The 19,708-nt window shown below is 40.6% G+C and overlaps 1 protein-coding gene across 2 annotated transcripts in view; it reads right to left on the bottom strand.

Moving 5' to 3' along the window:
• Positions 1 to 8,258: 8,258 nt before the first annotated feature.
• The window catches only part of LOC135516018 (ras-related and estrogen-regulated growth inhibitor-like), a 59,528-nt gene continuing 48,078 nt past the window's right edge, over positions 8,259 to 19,708 (bottom strand). The window contains exons 3-5 of one of the 2 annotated variants that reach the window (XM_064939978.1): positions 15,277 to 15,333; positions 11,166 to 11,239; positions 8,259 to 10,087 (exon numbers count right to left, since the gene is read on the bottom strand). In XM_064939978.1, the coding sequence (XP_064796050.1) occupies positions 9,677 to 10,087; positions 11,166 to 11,239; positions 15,277 to 15,333 (542 nt within the window). In that variant the 3' untranslated portion in view covers positions 8,259 to 9,676. The remainder of the gene's footprint in view (positions 10,088 to 11,165; positions 11,240 to 15,276; positions 15,334 to 19,708) is intronic. The other variant, XM_064939979.1, reaches the window with a different exon arrangement.

The raw sequence follows: 19,708 nt of genomic DNA, 5'->3' as shown, positions 1-19,708 counted from the left end.
TGCTTAACGTTCAGAGATTTTTGCAATTCGTTCCAGTCATTGGCAGCAGAGAACTGGAAGGAAAGGTGGCCAAAGGAAGTGTTGGCTTTGGGGATGACCAGTGCAATATACCTGCTGGAGTGCGTGCTACGGGTGGGTGTTGCTATGTTGACCAGTGAGCTGAGATAAGGCGGGGCTTTACCTAGCAAAGACTTATAGATGACCTGGAGCCAGTGTGTTTGGCGACAAATATATAGTGAGGACCAGCCAACGAGAGCATAGAGGTCGAAGTGGTGGGTGGCATATGGGGCTTTGTTGATAAAACGAATGACACTGTGATGGACTACATCCAGTTTGATGAGTAAAGTCTTGCGGGCTATTTTGTAAATTACATCACCGAAGTCAAGAATCGGTAGGATAGTCAGTTTTACGAGGGTATGTTTGGCGGCATGAGTGAAGGAGGCTTTGTTGCGAAATAGGAAGCCAATTATAGATTTAATTTTGGATTGGAGATGCTTAATGTGAGTCTGCAAGGAGAGTTTACAGTCTAACCAGACACCTAGGTATTTGTAGTTGTCCACATATTCTATGTCAGAACCGTCGAGAGTAGTGATGCTAGTCGGGCGGGAGGGTGCGGGCAGCAATCGGTTGAAGAGCATGCACTTAGTTTTACTAGCATTTAAAAGCCGTTGGAGGCCACGGATGGAGTGTTGTATGGCGTGGAAGCTCGTTTGGAGGTTTGTTAGCACAGTGTCAAAAGAAGTGCCAGATGTAATACAGAATGATGTCTGCGTAGAGGTAGATCAGAGAATCACCAGCAGCAAGAGCGACATCAATGATGTATACAGAGAAAAGAGTCAGCCTGAGAATTGAGCCCTGTGGCAGCCCCATAAACTGCAAGAGGTCCGGACAAGAGGCCCTCCGATTTGACACACTATCTGAGAAGTATTTGGTGAACCAGGCGAGGCAGTCATTTGAGAAGCCAAGTCTATTGAGTCTGCCGCTAAGAATGCGGGGATTGACAGAGTCGAAAGCCTTGGCCAGGTCGATGAAGACGGCTGCACAGTATCGTCTTTTATCAATGGCGGTGATATCGTTTAGGACCTTGAGCGTGGCCGAGGTGCACCCATGACCAGCTCGGAAACCAGAATGCATAGTGGAGAAGAAATGGTGAGATTCTAAATTATGTTTTTATCAACTTGGCTTTCGAACATTTTAGAAAGCCAGGGCAGGATGGATATAGGTCTATAACAGTTTGGGTCTAAGGTGTCTCCCCCTTTGAAGAGGGGGGTGACCGCGGCAGCTTTCCAATCTTTGGGGATCTCAGACGATACGAAAGATGTTGAATAGGCTAGTAATAGGGGTTGCAACAATTTCGGCTGATAAATTTAGAGAGGGTCCAGATTGTCTAGCCCAGCTGATTTGTAGGGATCCTGATCTTGCAGCACTTTCAGAACATCAGGGGAGGGGGGGGGGGGAATGTCTGCTCTACTCAAAATGACAACCAACTATTTTGAGTAGAGCAGACACTTCCATATATTTTTGTTAACTGCATGTGTGACAACTCTACCAGTCCTATTTATGATATAATTTACAAAGAGTATATTGTTTTTAAACATTATTTCCAAATATATTGTTTTTTTAATCAATTAGTATATTTGAGTTTAACCCTAATATTTTTTATGTTTTTTCTGGTGGATTAAACTGAAAATGAAACCAACTTCCTATGGATTTTTAAAAACAAATGGCTATATTGGAATAGAGAGGGGAGGGAAGCCATTCTTGATCATGGGGTGAGACATTCTTACTAATCTTCTAGAGAACCAGATCAGAGTAAGTGTACTATGACTGAAGCCTTTAGTCAGAGGTCTAATGCTTTAATATTTAGTCATTTCTGCCCTCTGAATTCATAGTCATTATATAAATAGACCAGTTTAATTTTGTCTGGCTTGCTGTTCCAAATAAAACTGAATATTTCATTGCTCATATCATTTTAAAAACAGAGTTAATCAGGGTGATTTTTCCACAAATAGACAGTTATTTTACTTTCCATGGTAGCAAGATCTTATCTATTTTTGTTAACTTTCTATTAAAATGTATTGCAGTTAGATAATTTCCTCCTTTCGGGATATGAGTACCGAGTATGTCCACTTCACTGTCAGACCATTTTATTGGTAACTACACAGTAATGTAAAATGTATATTTCTTAGTGATACAATAAGTATTATAAACTGGGTGATTCGAGCCCTGAATGCTGATAGGCTGACAGCCGTGGTATATCAGACTGTTTACCACAGGTATGACCAAACATTTGTTTTTACTTCGCTAATTACGTTGGTAACAATAAGGCACCTCGGGGGTTGTGGTATATGGCCAATATACCACAACTAAGGGCTGTATACAGGCACTCTGCATTGCGTCGTGCATAAGAACAGCCCTTAGCCGTGGTATATTGGCCATATATCACATGCCCTCTGGGGTTAAATATAGTACCCTTATCATAATTAGGTTGTAATCCATAGAGGTTAGAAAAGGTATCTAGATCCTCTGAGGCTGTGGAGGGATTGAATCATGTATGCTGCTGCCAACACACTGACTCAACTCCAGCCACTTTAATAATGGGAATTGATGGGAATTGATGTAAACTATATCACTAGCCACTTTAAACAATGCTACTTAATATAATGTTTACATACCCTACACTATTTATCTCATATGTATACGTATATACTGTACTCTATCATCTACTGCATCTTTATGTAATACATGTATCACTAGCCACTTTAAACAATGCTACTTAATATAATGTTTACATACCCTACACTATTTATCTCATATGTATACGTATATACTGTACTCTATCATCTACTGCATCTTTATGTAATACATGTATCACTAGCCACTTTAAACAATGCTACTTAATATAATGTTTACATACCCTACACTATTTATCTCATATGTATACGTATATACTGTACTCTATATCATCTGCTGCAATACATGTATCACTAGCCACTTTAAACTATGCCACTTTGTTTACATACTCATCTCATATGCATATACTGTACTCGATACCATCTACTGCATCTTGCCTATGCCGTTCTGTACCATCACTCATTCACATTTCTTTATGTACATATTCTTTATCCCTTTACACTTATCTGTATAAGGTAGTAGTTTTGGAATTGTTAGCTAGATTACTCGTTGGCTATTACTGCATTGTCGGAACTAAAAGCACAAGCATTTCGCTACACTCGCATTAACATCTGCTAACCATATGTATGTGACAAATAAAATTTGATTTGCTCAGCATACAATGACACCTTTGTTTTTAAGCCCTGGATTTCTAGCCCCTTGATATTATTGTTGGATCTGATTTTAATAGCTAACATTTCAATGGCCATAATAAATATTGTTTCCAGTACTTGTCTTATATTATCTCCAATGTATCGTCCATGTAAAGAACCTGTCTGATTCGGATTTATAATATCCAACAATACCTTTTTCATTCTATGCGCTATGCATTTTGCTAGAATTTGTGCATCACAACACTGATGTGTAAGGGGCCTCCAATTTTATAAAAGGACTGGATATTTATGTTTACCACTTTGGCCCTGTTTCAGTAAAAATTAAATCAGACCTTGTTGAGTATCTGATAATCTACCATTTTTATGGGAGTGGTTAAAACATGCTAATAACATTCCTCTGAGTACATCAAAAAAGTTTTGGTATACCTCAACTGGTATGCCATCCAGCCCTGGAGTTTTCCCAGACTTAAAAGCTTTAATTGCATCAAGAAGTTACTCCTCTGTAATTTGGCCTTCACATGAGTCTTTCTGTACAGCTGTTAATTTTACATTAGAAAAAAAAATCCTTAAAATTAACTACAGTTAGTGGAGAAGTTATAAAGTTTACATAAAGTATAAAGTATAAAGTTTCAGTAAATTATTTTTGGTAGCTTTTCTATGTTGAAGATAAAAAGAAATGATTTTTTCCCCATTCTATCCAGGTCGCTTTATTTTTTATAATATATTAGATTTGATCTTTCTTGAATAAGTTCCTCCATTTCTTTTTGTTTTTCCTCTAACATATTCTGTGCCTCTATGGTACAGTTTTTATTTCTATCTGTACTGTTAGTCTCTTTATTTCCTTTGTTAATATTAATTATTTTGACCTAAATTGCTTTTGTTTTAATGATTTGTAGCTATTGAATTGCATGGCCTCTAAAGGCACATTCAAAAGTTTCCCATTAAATAATGGAATCTGCTGTACCTAATATTATGTCGGAAAAAGTATGTTATAAATTCTTCTGTCCTGGTTAAAACCTCTCTGGGATATGCGCCTCGCCAACAGCCAGTGAAATTGCAGGGTGCCAAATTCTAAACAACAGAAATCCCATAATTAAAATTCCTCAAACATACAAGTATTTTACACCATTTTAAAAATAAACCTTTTGTAAATCCAGCCACAGTGTCCGATTTCAAATAGGCTTTACGGCGAAAGCACACCAAATGATTATGTTAGGTCAGCACCTAGTCACAGAAAACCCTACAGCCATTTTCCAGCCAAGGAGAGGCCTCACATAAGTCAGAAATCGCTAACCTTTGATGATCTTCATCAGATGGCACTCACAGGACTTCATGTTACACAATAAATGTGTTTTGTTCAATAAAGTTCATATTTGTCCAAAAAGCTTATTTTAAATGGTGTGTTCTGTTCAGAAATGCATGGTCTCAAACAAACATCCGGTGAAAGTGCAGAGAGCCACATCAAATTACAGAAATACTCATAATAGACATTGATAAAAGATAGTGTTATGCATGGAAATATAGATAAACTTCTCCTTAAAGGCTTTACGGTGAAAGCACACCTTGCAATTATGTTAGGTCAGCACCTAGCCACAGAAAAACATACAGCCATTTTACAAAGAAGGAGAGGTGTCACAAAAGTCAGAAATAACATTATAAATATTCACTTACCTTTGATGCTCTTCATCAGAGTGCACTCCCAGGAATCCCAGTTCCAAAATAAATGTTTGTTTTGTTCGACAAATTATGGACTTTATGTCCAAATACCTCCTTTTTGTATGCACATTTAGTTCACAAATCCAAACTCACGAGGTGCGGGCAAGTACAGGCAAAGGTTCAGACGAAAAGTCCAAAAAGTTATATTACAGTTCTCAGAAACATGTCAAACGATGTATAGAATCAATCTTTAGGATGTTTTTATCATAAATCTTCAACAATGTTTCAACTGGACAATTCCTTTGTCTTTAGAAGTGAAAAGGAACGCAGCTACCACTCACGGCCATGCGCATGATTTAGCTCATGGCATTCTGCCAGACACCTAACTCAAACAGCTCTCGTTCTCTCCCCCTTCACAGTAGAAGCCTGAAACAAGGTTCTAAAGACTGTTGACATCTAGTGGAAGCCTTAGGAAGGGCAATATGACCCCACAGACACTGTATATTCGATAGGCAATGACTTGAAAAACTACAAACCTCAGATTTCCCACTTCCTGCTGGATTTTTTCCTCAGGTTTTAGCCTGCCATATGAGAAATATTATACTCACAGACATTATTCTACCAGTTTTAGAAACTTCAGTGTTTTCTGTCCAAATCGACTAATTGTATGCATATTATAGCTTTTGGGCCTGAGTAGCAGGCAGTTTACTCTGGGCACTTTATTATCCAAGCTACTCAATATTGCCCCCAGTCCCAAAGAAGTTAAAAAGAAGTTGTCATCCAATAGGCTTTGATAACATTTCCAATATCCTCAACCATGTGGAAATTCTGTAAGAGTAATGTAAATGGCAATAATTGAATGGTCCGACCTCATTCTGTCCCCTATCAAACACTTAAAAAAAACTTTTGGTGCCAGCAAGAATGACAAAAAATTAGTTGAGGACTAGCTTAATTGAGCCTCCGCCATGTATATCTCACTAGGTCAGGATATTTAAGCCTCCACATATCCCCTAGTTTCAATATATCCATGATATCCGTAATTTCCTTAAGTGCATAAGGGTGATAGTTTGTAGTGTGATTTCCTTTATGGTCCATTGAGGTATTCAGAATTGTATTATAATCTCCCACTGGAGTCTTGTATTGTTTGTAGGCTTGATATATTATTATATATATTTTCAGAGAAGCGTGGATCATTTATTTGGACCATATAGATTGAGCCAAATTGGTTTATGTTCAAATAACATATTTAAAAGAATCCATCCAACTTGCACATTCGGATCAAAATTATTGGTAATCAATATCATCATCCCTTTTGAGTTTCTTCGATCATGGGAGAAGTATATTTTGCCCTGGACCTTTTCCAACACAACTTCATCTAAAATTGATGAGTTTCCTGTAAACAATATATATTATATTCCTTATCTTGAGCCAGGTACATACTGATATTTATTTTCTTATCAGCTATGCATTGCAATTATAACCATTAATCATAATGCGATACGAGTTTCAAAACTCTTTTTACATTTACATTTACATTTAAGTCATTTAGCAGTCTTTTTCATAATATACAGTACCAGTCAAAAGTTTGGATACACCTACTCATTCAAGGGTTTTTCTTAATACATTGTAGAATAGTGAAGACAAACTTTGAAATAACACAGTAACCAAAAAAGTGTTAAATCAAAATATATTTTGAGGTTTTTCAAAGTAGCCACCCTTTGACTTGAGTGTGGTGTCCAAACTGGTACGGTATATTTTTATTTTTGAGAAACCTAGCTAACATTAGCCACACTGCAGTGATGACAGTGGGAGTTAACTTTCATCCAGCAGTTTCAATTTAGCTAGATATCTAGCTAGCTAATGGCATTTATAATCAACTTTATCATTCAGATGGTTAACTAGCAAATATATTTGTTTTCCCTTTTAAAGCTGCCTGATAAAGCTAGCCAGTTGATTGTAAAGCAAGGATGAATGAGGCCAGCTTGCTAAGACAATAGCATCTGCCAATGCAATGGGTGGTATGGAGTTCACCTGAAATTACCATTATATACATACATGATAAGCAAACTACTGTCATACCTTTTCACAAAAGAATGCAATGAATATTGATAGACACTTACTTTCAAGCAGATAGCTTTGGTATCATTTACCTCATCCTCTCTTGTGCATGTGGGTAGCTGCTTCCTGAGATTTGATTAATGGAACAATCCAGCCAATGGTTAGGTTGCTGTGGTTTTGGCAGAGGGAACTGATTGGTCAGGAGTAAAAAGTCCTGCCTCTCCAGAGTGCAAAGATTTTTACTTGGGAATCTCTTGACAAGTGACGGCGCATGCAAGTGTATTTTTGATTCACAGCAGAATATTCATACTCGTAAATGGACTTAAATAAATTATACTTGCAAATTGTATTGAATGTATTCAGATGTCAAGTTACAAGTTTGCGACCATTGTAAAATCTTTCACACATGAAACATGCTTGCAAAATTAAATTACACATTTGGGAATCAAACTTGCGACCATGAAATTCAAACTCATGCAGTTCTGTCATCTTTATAATCCCATAGATACAGCATCTTTCTTCTCCAACTGGTCTGTGTCCAAGAATACACAGCCAAGAGACATCATCTAAATGTACAGCCTACATCTGCAAGCTATGAATCAATCTACAGGCCTGTAGTATTCAACCAGTCATTGGATGGACAAATGTACACATGTCTGCGAACTATGAATCTATATTTAGGCCTACACCGGTCACATGATGGGGAGCTAACTGTCTCCAGCTGTGTGCTACTGGTTAGGGACTCCAAAGGGAGGAGCACTGGGGTTGTAGTGGTCCTCTGGTGCAGTTATTTTGAGAGATTCACTACTTTGTAATTACAGCAGGCCTATCCGCCCTGAGACTGGGCACTCCTAAACAGCACCAATACTTGTGTGTTTTCTTTCTGAGGACTACAGGGTTTGTATTGTGTTTCCTTAACTGCCCAAGCAATAAAATGTCGTTTGGGTCACTTGAATTACACATTGATTTTTGGTAAAAGTGGTAATGTTTTTGACATTTTGGGAAAAGGATTGCAGGGTTTGAAATAGCACTTTGCCTTGTAGCCTTTGAGAGTGGTTCCCCCGTGGTTCGATTCATGGAGGGCACATTTCATTATGATTGACAAGTATTGTGCAAATGTGACATTTCCGTCACACTAAACCATAATATGAATTATACAGCTTTGTTACTGTCAAAAATAACAAACAATGACATTTGTTTATGCATGACAACATACTGTTGAAGATTAATCAGAAAAGAGACATTTTCAAACCTGTCTTGGATATACATGTATCTAATGTTTAATTACAATTGCACAGCAAATTTGTCCATTTTATCCCCATTCTCAAAACTCAGTCAGCTCAGGTACATTCGATAACAAAGAAACAGCATTTGGTTAAAATATAGGAGACATGTCGACCATTTTGTCTGCCTCTGGGTTATGTACTGTACACTCCTTTGAGACCAATGATAAAGGCAATATTATACATAGTTTACAATTAAGGTACATTTAGAACGTCCCTGGAATTTGAACCGGAATGATGGATGGACGATACCATGAAACCGTATTAGCGTTGATTTACAAACTGAAAACTTTGGTCTCCTCCTCCTCTATCTTAGGTTCTTTAGATGAAAAACATATTTGAGATAGGATCTCTATAGCCCTGTCCTATGCTTGGTATGAGATGGGGGTTGAGGGAGACATTGTTTTATGTCATAATAGTATGGTGGGCAATTGTTTATTTGACCAATCGTGTCACAGCTCAAAGGATATGTCTAAGGTCCACAAGTACCCAAGGCCAACAGAGCTCTGCAAACGGACGACATAATGATCTAAGACCATGAAAACTATTTGATGTTTCATGAACCCTTTAACGCTGCTCAAAAACATACATCCGTTGACCTAGAGACGTGTTTCCCAACACCGGTCCTCGTACACATTTTTGTTGTAGCCCGGGATTAACGCAACTCATTGAGGGCTTGATGATTAGCTGACAAGTGGAACCAGGTGTGCTTGTCTAGGTTTACAATAAGGATGTGTACTGGAGGACCAGGGTTGGGAAACACTGGCCTAGAGCATATCAAAACATTATCTCACAAACAAGCTACAGGAAACTACAAATTGTTTGTCCATCATTTCTAATAAACAAAGGGTGGGTTCATGGACAATATTTTCTTTAAAGTTGGTGGAGCTATAGACACAAAACTGGGGTATTCACCATGCTGCTCAAGAAGGAAGAGTGAATTTCAGAGATTTGGGATTTCTGAATAACGGACTCTCCCCCCCCTTCCTTGGCAGTATACAGAAATGTCCCAGTTGGCTATGAAACAAAAGCATCTTCACCTCCCTCACGGACAAAGTAGTTCCCATCATGTGATTATTATGTTCCTCTTTGTGCTTCTGACCTTAGTTGTGGAGCATGGTCAAAGAGCGAGTAATAATGGCCTTACAACCTTCCCCTTTAGAATCAGAGCGATTTTTGGCACCCTCGGTATCAATGCAAATCTTCATTGATTGTGCATTGATACTAAGTACGAAGAGGTTCGCTGTTCATTCATAATTTTATATTTGTGCTCTTTAGGAGCTTTGATGGCTGCATGATATTTCTACACATCTAAACCCTTGAAATCAGTCACTTTGTTCTTTAGTTTTTCTTGAGTTTATCCTCTTTGTGGAGTGTGCTCAGCGGCTACCCCTAGCTGCTGATCTTGGTCAGCATCTTGTTGATGGCCTGCTTGACGTGGGTGGTGGAGCTACGGCGCCTGGCCTTGCCCTGGACCACCTTGCGGCGCCTCAACTCGCGACACAGCTCATGGAATGCTTCCGCCACCATGCCACCCTCGTCGGCGCACGCCGAGCACTCGTAGAAGGCGCACGCCATCTCGGCAGCCAGCCGCTCGCCCTCCTCTGTGCCCACCTGTCGGGCATGGTCTAGGTCGGCTTTGTTGCCCACCAGAACCAACGGGACATTCTTGGGTTTCTTGACTTCCTCTAGGAGGCCTCGCAAAGGAGCCACTTCGTCAAAGCTGCCCCGGTCAGTGATGTCATAGACAATGACGAAGCCATCGCCCCAGCGCATGTGGCTCTCCTTCTGCTGCGTGTCCTCCTGAGGTAAAGATACAGGAGGGCAGGATATTTTTTTAGCAACAATCTTACGGCAACTAGCTAGCTAATTAGAGTACCGTTGACCAATAGGCCCACTTGTTGTCTGGCATATCCACAAGGCAAAGAAACAATAACTCTATGCAAGCCTTCATTGAACAAGTGATGGAGAATTGAGGCATCTGAACAGAGCTTTTTATAAAATAACTTCCACTATGTTTTCAGCGGATTCAAATGCTTTATTTCTCCTTTCTCAACATAACACTTTTTAAACCCCCCCAGATTCGAACAGTCGGCTACCCTTCTGAAACTGGCTACAAATTTCAGCAGCTGCTCCTGATTTCATCAAGTCGGTACAGCCAGTCCTGTCGTAACAAAACTTACTGTGATGAAAAAAAATTAAGTCTTAAACTTGCATGAGCCAGCGATATTCTTGACCTCAACTGTTATTGGTAATAAAAACTTACTTTGTTACAATAACTGTTGCATAACTCACATTGAACATAGTGATACTTAACATCTATATAACTGATCGACTTCTGAACTTATCTGATTTATGAGGTATAAGGATGCCTTCGGGGTCCAAGAAGAATCAAAAGGCTTGATATATGTACTCACCACTTTCAACAGCTTTGAAGAGAACGAAGAAACCTCAGCTCTACACTGGCTCTCTGACAGAGAAAGACATGTCTAGCAACGCTTGGTTAGGCCCTCACCTAAACTCTCACTCCCTACACTCTCAAAATAGAATACAATGTAATGAGCGAAGGATGACTTGGCTTGATGTTTCACAGGGGAAATTAGTAGCAGGCAGAACACCAACGTACTCAGACTAGCAGCAGCACATATATCGTATAATGTGTTTACCCAATGGCTGATTAGAACAGAATAGAGCAACGCTAATGAGGATTTGGTTTAGCTAGGACTGCTACTGTGAATTAACTCTAAGTCATCATTATACAGTAGGGTTGAACTGGGATATTCAATTGACTATGAATTATTCTTATTCCATTGCCAGTCAGAGTATAAACATTTCTCTACACAAATGTCAGTTTTCTGTGCAAAGTTGCTGAAGCTCCAACCTGTCCGGCTGTGTCAAGGATCTCCATGGTCACAACCTCATCGTCTATGGTTGCTTGATGGCGATATGTTGATTCTGGAAAGAACAAAAAGACAAACCCCATTTAGATGGTAACATGTTTATGAGCCCACCTGGTTGTTTAGGTGGTCAATGAACCAGGATGAGAGGTGGATACAGATGTGAATGCTGGCTATGTCCCTCTTTGTTATACCTAGATGAGGAGTAGTTTACCTAAAATGTCTCTTGTAAAAATAAATACAAATCTGTGTAAACTCTCAAAAACCCTAAAAGGCACTTCTCCCTGTTCAAAACATGCTTTTTCAAGCATGGTGGGCAGCTACTATTGGAGACTGCGGGGGTCTGGAGTTTAACCGCCAGTAACACTAGAACGCTCTGGTTGGGTGTTAGTTAGCTGTGCGTGTCATCATCCCTGCCTCTACCCAGGTGCCCTCTGGGACGTAAAACACTGTGTGCGTGTGAAATGTCACCCAGCGCGACCGCTAGGGTGTTAATTTACTGTGTTTATAGCTAGAGGGTAGCACGGGTCTCACAAGACGTCCCATTTCAGCTGCCACATCCACACACGTGCAAGCGCACACCTGAACACACACACACGCAAGTACACACATCTACTATGTGTGTTTGGGTATTGACAGCATGAACAGGGGGGGCTTGGGGATGATTTAATGGTCCAACCTACATATCTGAAGATCTTGAGGGCCAATACCCCAGTCATTTTCCTGGCAGCAAATAACTCATTTCCTAGCGAGAACCTGGAGCTGCTGTTGGTGTTATTTTAGAATGCTGAAAGAGAAAGTCTCATACCAGAATATTAACTGGAAACATCAACAGATCAGCCCCTATCTCAAGCTGTTTGTACTTTTAACTACTACGCCTCTTAGAAATGTTTTTTCTTCTTGTTCTGCTCACTCACTGGATTGCCAAGCATCTGCTTTCCTATTTGTTTCTATCTGTGATATTTATTCCTGTGATTGTGCAATGTCATAACCTCAATAAATTAGATTAATAGTCGATTTCTAGTAGGTAGCAGTTATTGTAGTAGATTTCTCTGCCCCTTTTATTGAGGAGTGACTTGGTAAGACTTCATTTCATGAGGTAAATAAGATTAGATCAGAGGGGGGTATAAATTGTTGTTCACAGCTACTTTCGGCATCGGCATGAACACAAAGGTAACTTTTTGTATTAATGACAAGCCAACTTACATAATTACTCTGCTCACATGCTTCCCATTGAGTGACAATTAATGGAATTCTCATATTCCTATTCTACGGTAGAAGGATAATATTAGCAGTTGTGTGTGTTAGCTGGACAGGGTGGAGTCGGATAAATAAATAGTTTACAATTGAACAATAAACAGAGAACCACCAAATATGAAAAACCATAGAAATGTAGAACTCTTTTTTTAATTGTGGGGGAAAAGTCCTGACAAGACTGCCGCAATGAGCAGGGTTTGCCGCCATTGTCAAATTATTGGTGTCATGGCAACAAGCATGACAATGCTCTGGTCCAGAGCCAGGAAAACACATTCCCCAGTAGAGGAAGCAGAGGGGAGGACAACTAATAATAATGGCTGGAACTGAGCCAAAGGAATGGCATCAAACATGGAAACCATGTGTATGATTCCATTCCTCTGAATCCGCGCCAGCCATTACCACGAGCCCGTCCTCCCCAATTAAGGTGGCACCAACCTCCTGTGGCATTCACCCACATAGATTATATGACTATGGGAAAAGGGTATGCTTATGTAACAGTATAGACTTTACGTCCGTCCCCTCGCCCCGACCCGGCGCGAACCAGGGACGCTCTGCACACGTCAACAGTCACCCTTGAAGCATCGTTACCCATCGCTCCACAAAAGCCGCGGCCCTTGCAGAGTAAGGGGAACCACTACTTCAAGGTCTCAGAGCAAGTGACGTCACCGATTGAAACGCCACTAGCGCGCACCACCGCTAACTAGCTAGCCATTTCACATCGGCTACACTCACCCCCCTTTTGACCTCCTCTTTCCGCAGCAACCAGTGATCCGGGTCACGGCACCAATGTAACAGTATAGACTTTACGTCCGTCCCCTCACCCCGACCTGGGAGCGAACCAGGGACGCTCTGCACATGTCAACAGTCACCCTCGAAGCATCGTTACCCATCGCTCCACAAAAGCCGGGGGAAAGGGAACCTACTACTTCAAGGTCTCAGAGCAAGTGACGTCACCGATGGAAACGCCACTAGCGCGCACCACCTCTAACTAGCTAGCCATTTCACATTGGCTACACTTGTGTATTTATATATTGAATTGTGTATCTCCATCCCCCAAAAATATTCTCCTGATATTAGTCACTGTAGCAGTCTTTTGTAATCATATTTAATTGATCCCCCTTACGCAGGTTAAATCCTAACTCCTAAACTCTGATCAGAATTGAGGGAACATCAAAAAAGAACAAGGTTTCAACACATCATATTCCTACAGTTGAATTATGTAACAATATAATTATGAAATGGAAAGCACTCTGTTGTACAACAGCTTCATTTTGCACGGCTGTCTGACCCCCGCCCCCCCCCCCAAGAATCTGATAAAACAAATTAGCAGATGGCATCTCTTTGAAGTAAAGAGATTTCATCTTATTATCATAGCTTCATCAAATCCATTTGTATGTGCAGACTGTACACCTACGCAAACTAAGTGCTTCTTGAATGTCAATCGAAACAGATTTCTGTTAATTTCATTACAGGCGTTTTGAGATTGACAGCATGGTGGTTGATTTAATCAGAGGGCTCCATTTTAGGGGTTCTATCATCATATGATGAAATGACCAATTTAGTAGACCACAAGGCACGTTATTAAAATCATATTACTTTTCTGGACTCGCATAAACCACCGAAGGATATGGGTATCCTACAGTATACACATACTGTTTGCAAAAACATGATTAAATTGCTTCCAGACCCTGTTCTGAAACTTCATGAAATTAATCTGTCTGGTGTTGTAATTCAATATTCTCAACGTCCATGTTTCTTACAGAGCGGTGAGCGCTGTGTCTCTCTCTCTCTCAGCCCAAAGCCTTCATCTTTCATTCAACCCTTGTGTGATGTCAGGATATAAGCTGTGGTGGGTACTAGGTTATACTCTTGAATGCTGTTCGAATAACAAGCACTTGAGCCTGCACCAAAACGTACATCACATTCAGGGGGAAAATGGGGGAACTGTCAATGGGAATCAGAGACGTGGCTTGCAGTGAGAAAATATATATAAATATCTGCCGGATCCAATTCCCTTTCAAGCTAATTGTTTGACAGCATGCTATAAGCATATCTTAGACCATTGGTATTTGTAGGAGTATATGTGTATATATAGCATCCATCACATTGAAATGTCTGCATGCAATGGGGCTTAATGTCTATATCATGTTACTGCTCCCCCCATGCCAACAGTTGGGTCTGTGCCACGGTGTTATTGAACCTTTGAACCATGAAAAGAACAACCCCAATATTGTTCTAGCTTTAAGCAAAACATGCCACAATCGGATTTTCCTGCCAATGACGGGATGTAGGCTTACTATACGAACCTCCCCTTGCACGCTCACTGTGGTCACTTAGCCTATATATGAACCTGATTAACCGACAACTGGCGTGAATGAATAACGCTTCGCCTCGCCCTAAACTTAAGGCATTGCCTCTATCCCTGTCTCATAATCACATAGCATTCATAGCATGTTAAATCACCGACCAGGCTAGGGTTGTGATGTAGTTTTTGCTATAAAAACGAGGTCAGGCCTAACGTAAAGGCATATTGTCAGGAAATGAATCTGTATGATATGTTGAGGAGATATGGGGGAAATATACTACCACATGGGAGTGATTATTACTACTTCGGTTGCTATCTTGATATGATAACTTGCAGCGATAGAAGGCTTTGACCAACGCAGCACGGTCATCTCTGGATCAAAACAGCCTTTGAGGTCAGATAAAGCCTTTGATACCCAAAAATCATAGGGAGAGTGCTTTACTGGCTGCACAAAACACACTAAGACTAGTGTTGTGCAGGTTGTTTTCAATGTTGCCTAGGACAGCAGGAGGGGAGCAGGAAGGGTGTCTTACCAAGTGTTGGGTCATACTCCCAGATGAAACGTCTGGTCAGAAACCTCACCACTAGAGCTGTAGATTGATAGATAGAGAGAGGGAGATGGGGAGGGAGAGAGGGAGAGATGGGGAGGGAGAGAGGGAGAGATGGGGAGGGAGAGAGGGAGAGATGGGGAGGGAGAGAGGGAGAGAGGGGAGAGGGAGAGATGGGAGAGAGAGGAGGGAGAGAGGGGAGAGAGGGAGAGAGAGATGGGGAGGAGATGGGGAGGGAGGGAGGGAGGGAGGGAGGGAGGGAGGGAGGGAGGGAGGGAGGGAGGGAGGGAGGGAGGGAGGGAGGGAGGGAGGGAGGGAGGGAGGGAGGGAGGAGGGAGGGAGGGAGGGAGGGAGGGAGGGAGGGAGGGAGGGAGGGAGGGAGGGAAAGGGGTATTAACATACTGTGCTGTAATGTAATTCAATCAATCAACTTACATAAAGAGCAAGTGAAAACATGAAGATAGGATTATGTCTTGACAGACAGGGGTAATCAGTTTGGGTGGGATGGAAAACTCTCCCCACTCGGTATCAGATGCACAGAGTGCTCATCTGATTACGCAACAATTTATTCAGTTCAAAGGGACAACAACCTCGCTTTTATATGCACATCTAATCAGAGCCACTTACAAGCAGGGATGTATTAGAGACAGATGCTTGTAAGCCTTAAAGGAACCGTGTGCATACAGATACAGCAGCATGTCGTCTGAATTGTTTTACATCTTCAAATACAGTGTGCTCAGAGACAGCCTGCTAGACCAGACATCCATTCCCCAAATATCTAATTACCATTTACGCCTATCTTTTTTTTCACTTTGTGTCTTTGTTGTCATAAATGTGAAATGCATAAGACCATTCTATCCAATGATAGTCATTCCCATAGAAAAGAACACTACACTCTAAAAAATGCTAGGTTGTTTGGGATGACCCGACTGCTGGGTTGCCAGGCATTAGAATATTTAGTTGGGTTGTTTTCTTTAATAACTGATGGGTTATTGATCCTGGGTGCTGGGTTATTGAGATATGACCCAGCAGTTCAGATCAGAAGACTGGAGGGGTGACTTAATAGGCATGTGTGTTTCAGGTAGTTACTTTTGGCCACCCGTGAGAGTAAATGTTAATATGTTCTGTTGTATTATCACATGTTAAGGTTGAACACCTTTGTGGCTTAAATGAGGGTTACAAGTGTTTGAGTTTCTAAAGAGCCTATGCATATACCAATGTTGGGATACGTATATAATAATGTTGTGAAATGTATTAGAGTTTAATGTGCAAAATATATTCAAGAACATTTTTTAATTTTCAGTGTTGAAATTTATCATGATGAACAGGAATTACATTTGCTCTCACGGGTGTCCAAAAATAACTATCTGAAAGCCACGCCTCATGAAAATAACCTATGGATTACATCACCCAGTGTGTATTCTGTCCAATATTTACCCAGCGCTGGGTTACCAAATAACCAAAATTTGGTTGTTTTTAACCCAGCATTTTTTTAAAGTGTAGCGCTATCGTCATTCTGAAGAGTAGAGTCTCAGTTCAAATGATGAAATATCCTCATGTGCCACAGGATTGGAACTTTGACTTCCTGTCCTAGAATTATAAACCCACTGGATGTAGTCTCTGTAGCCACTTCCCTGTGGTTTAGAAGAGTGTTGTTTTACCAAAGGTAAAAATAGCTTTCTACCTATGATTAATCCCACTCCTCACTTCAGCTGTGCCATAAATTATTATCAAAAAATGTTAAGCAATTGAATCTCTCTCTTTATTAGGCTACTGAAAGGCTGTTTATTGTGATATGATATTTTAATTGCATATAGTGCCTTTATTTGACACTAAGAGATCAAATAAGTGTTGTAGAGTGTGTTATTTACAGAGTGTGTTATTTACAACTACCTTATACACACAAGTGTAAAGGAATAAATAAGAATACATGTATGTACATGTAAATATATGGATGAGCGATGGCCGAACGGCATAGGCAAGATGCAGTAGATGGTATAGAGTACAGTATATACTTTCAAATGAGCTCTATATTGGTGCCTTCTGGTACATTCTAATTCCTTGAGTCTGTATACCCAGCTGATTAGCCGATGGCTGAACTTGATGTCAAAACAGTTAGGGACAGTTCTAAATTTACTGGGGTGGTCTAAAATAGGGGAGGGTGGCAGGTAGTCTAGGGGTTAGAGCGTTAGGCAAAGCAACTGAAAGGTTGCTGGTTCGAAAGCTGACCCGTCAAAGGGAAGAAAAAGAAAATTGGTGAATGTATCTGTGAGCACAAAACTTAACCCTAATTTGCTCTAGGGGCGCTCTACTACCATGGCTGACCCTGGAAAAACACATTTCATGCATCTATCTGGTGTACAGTGAGGGAAAAAAGGATTTGATCCCCTGCTGATTTTGTAAGGTTTGCCCACTGACAAAGAAATGATCCGTCTATTATTTTAATGGTAGGTTTATTTGAACAGTGAGAGATTTGCATTTTAAATGAGGGAAATAAGTATTTGACCCCCTCTCAATCAGAAAGATTTCTGGCTCCCAGGTGTCTTTTATATAGGTAACGAGCTGAGATTAGGAGCACAACTCTTAAAGGGAGTGCTCCTCATCTCAGCTTGTTACCTGTATAAAAGACACCGGTCCACAGAAGCAATCAATCAATCAATCAGATTCCAAACTCTCCACCATGGCCAAGACCAAAGAGCTCTCCAAGGATGTCAGGGACAAGATTGTAGACCGACACAAGGCTGGAATGGGCTACAAGACCATCTCCAAGTTGCTTGGTGAGAAGGTTACAACAGTTGGTGGCGATTATTTGCAAATGGAAGAAAAACAAAAGAACTGTCAATCTCCCTTGGCCTGGGGCTCCATGCAAGATCTCACCTCGTGGAATTGCAATGATCATGAGAACGGTGAGGAATCAGCTCAGAACTACACGGGAGGATCTTGTCAATGATCTCAAGGCAGCTGGGACCATAGTCACCAAGAAAACAATTGGTAACACAATACGCCGTGAAGGACTGAAATCCTGCAGCACCTGCAAGGTCCCCCTGCTCAAGAAAGCACATGTACATGCCGGTCTGAAGTTTGTCAATGAACATCTGAATAATGGGTGAAAGTGTTGTGGTCAGATGAGACCAAAATGGAGTTCTTAGGCATCAACTTAACTCGCCGTGTTTGGAGGAGGAGAAATGCTGCCTATGACCCCAAGAACATCATCCCTACCGTCAAACATGGAGGTGGAAACATTATGCTTTGGGGGTGTTTTTCTGCTAAGGGGACAGGACAACTTCACCGCATCAAAGGGACGATGGACGAGGCCATGTACCATCAAATCTTGGCTGAGAACCTCCTTCCCTCAGCCAGGGCATTGAAAATGTGTCGTGGATGAGTATTCCAGCATGACAATGACCCAAAACACACGGCCAAGGCAACAAAGGAGTGGAAGAAGAAGCAAGAAGAATCAAGAAGAAGCACATTAAGGTCTTGGAGTGGCCTAGCCAGTCTCCAGACCTTAATCCCATAGAAAGTCTGGAGGGAGCTGAAGGTTCGAGTTGCCAAACGTCATTCTCAAAACCTTAATGACTTGGAGATGATCTGCAAAGACGGGTGGGACAAAATCCCTCCTGAGATGTGTGCAAACCTGGTGGCCAACGACAAGAAATGTCTGACCTCTGATTGCCAACAAGGGTTTTGCCACCAAGTACTAAGTCATGTTTTGCAGAGGGGTCAAATACTTATTTCCCTCATTAAAATGCTAATCAATTTAAAATGCTAATCAATTTATTTACATTTTTGACATGCATTTTTTTGTTGGTATTCTGTCTCTCACTGTTCAAATAAACCTACCATTAAAATGATAGACTGATTATTTCTTTGTCAGTGGGCAAACGTACAAAATCAGCAGGGGATTAAATGTTTTATTGTCACACAGTGAGGGAAAAAAGTATCTTCAATTGTCAAACTTCTTTTTTCGCTTTGGGTTGTGCTGTTTTATATTGTGCACAGGGGAAGCTAGTGTGTTTTTTCCCCTGGTTTACATTAGAGGTCGACTGATTATGAGTTTTCAACGCTGATACCGATGCCGATTATTGGAGGACCAAAAAAGCCGATACCGATTTAATCGGATGATTTTATTTTTTGTTGTTGTAATAATGACAATTACAACAATACTTAATGAACACTTATTTTAACTTAATATAATACATCAAAATACATTTTGCCTCTAATAAATAATGCAAAAACAATGTGTTGGGGAAGAAAGTAAAAGTGCAATATGTGCCATGTAAGAAAGCTAACGTTTAAGTTCCTTGCTCAGAACATGAAAACATATGAAAGCTGGTGGTTCCTTTTTACATGAGTCTTCAATATTCCCAGGTAAGAAGTTTTAGGTTGTAGTTATTATAGGAATTACAGGACTATT

This window comes from Oncorhynchus masou, chromosome 27 (assembly GCF_036934945.1).
Source record: "Oncorhynchus masou masou isolate Uvic2021 chromosome 27, UVic_Omas_1.1, whole genome shotgun sequence".
In the NCBI taxonomy this organism is placed as follows: Eukaryota; Metazoa; Chordata; class Actinopteri; order Salmoniformes; family Salmonidae; genus Oncorhynchus; species Oncorhynchus masou.
This window is presented reverse-complemented; position numbering and strand designations above follow the sequence as displayed.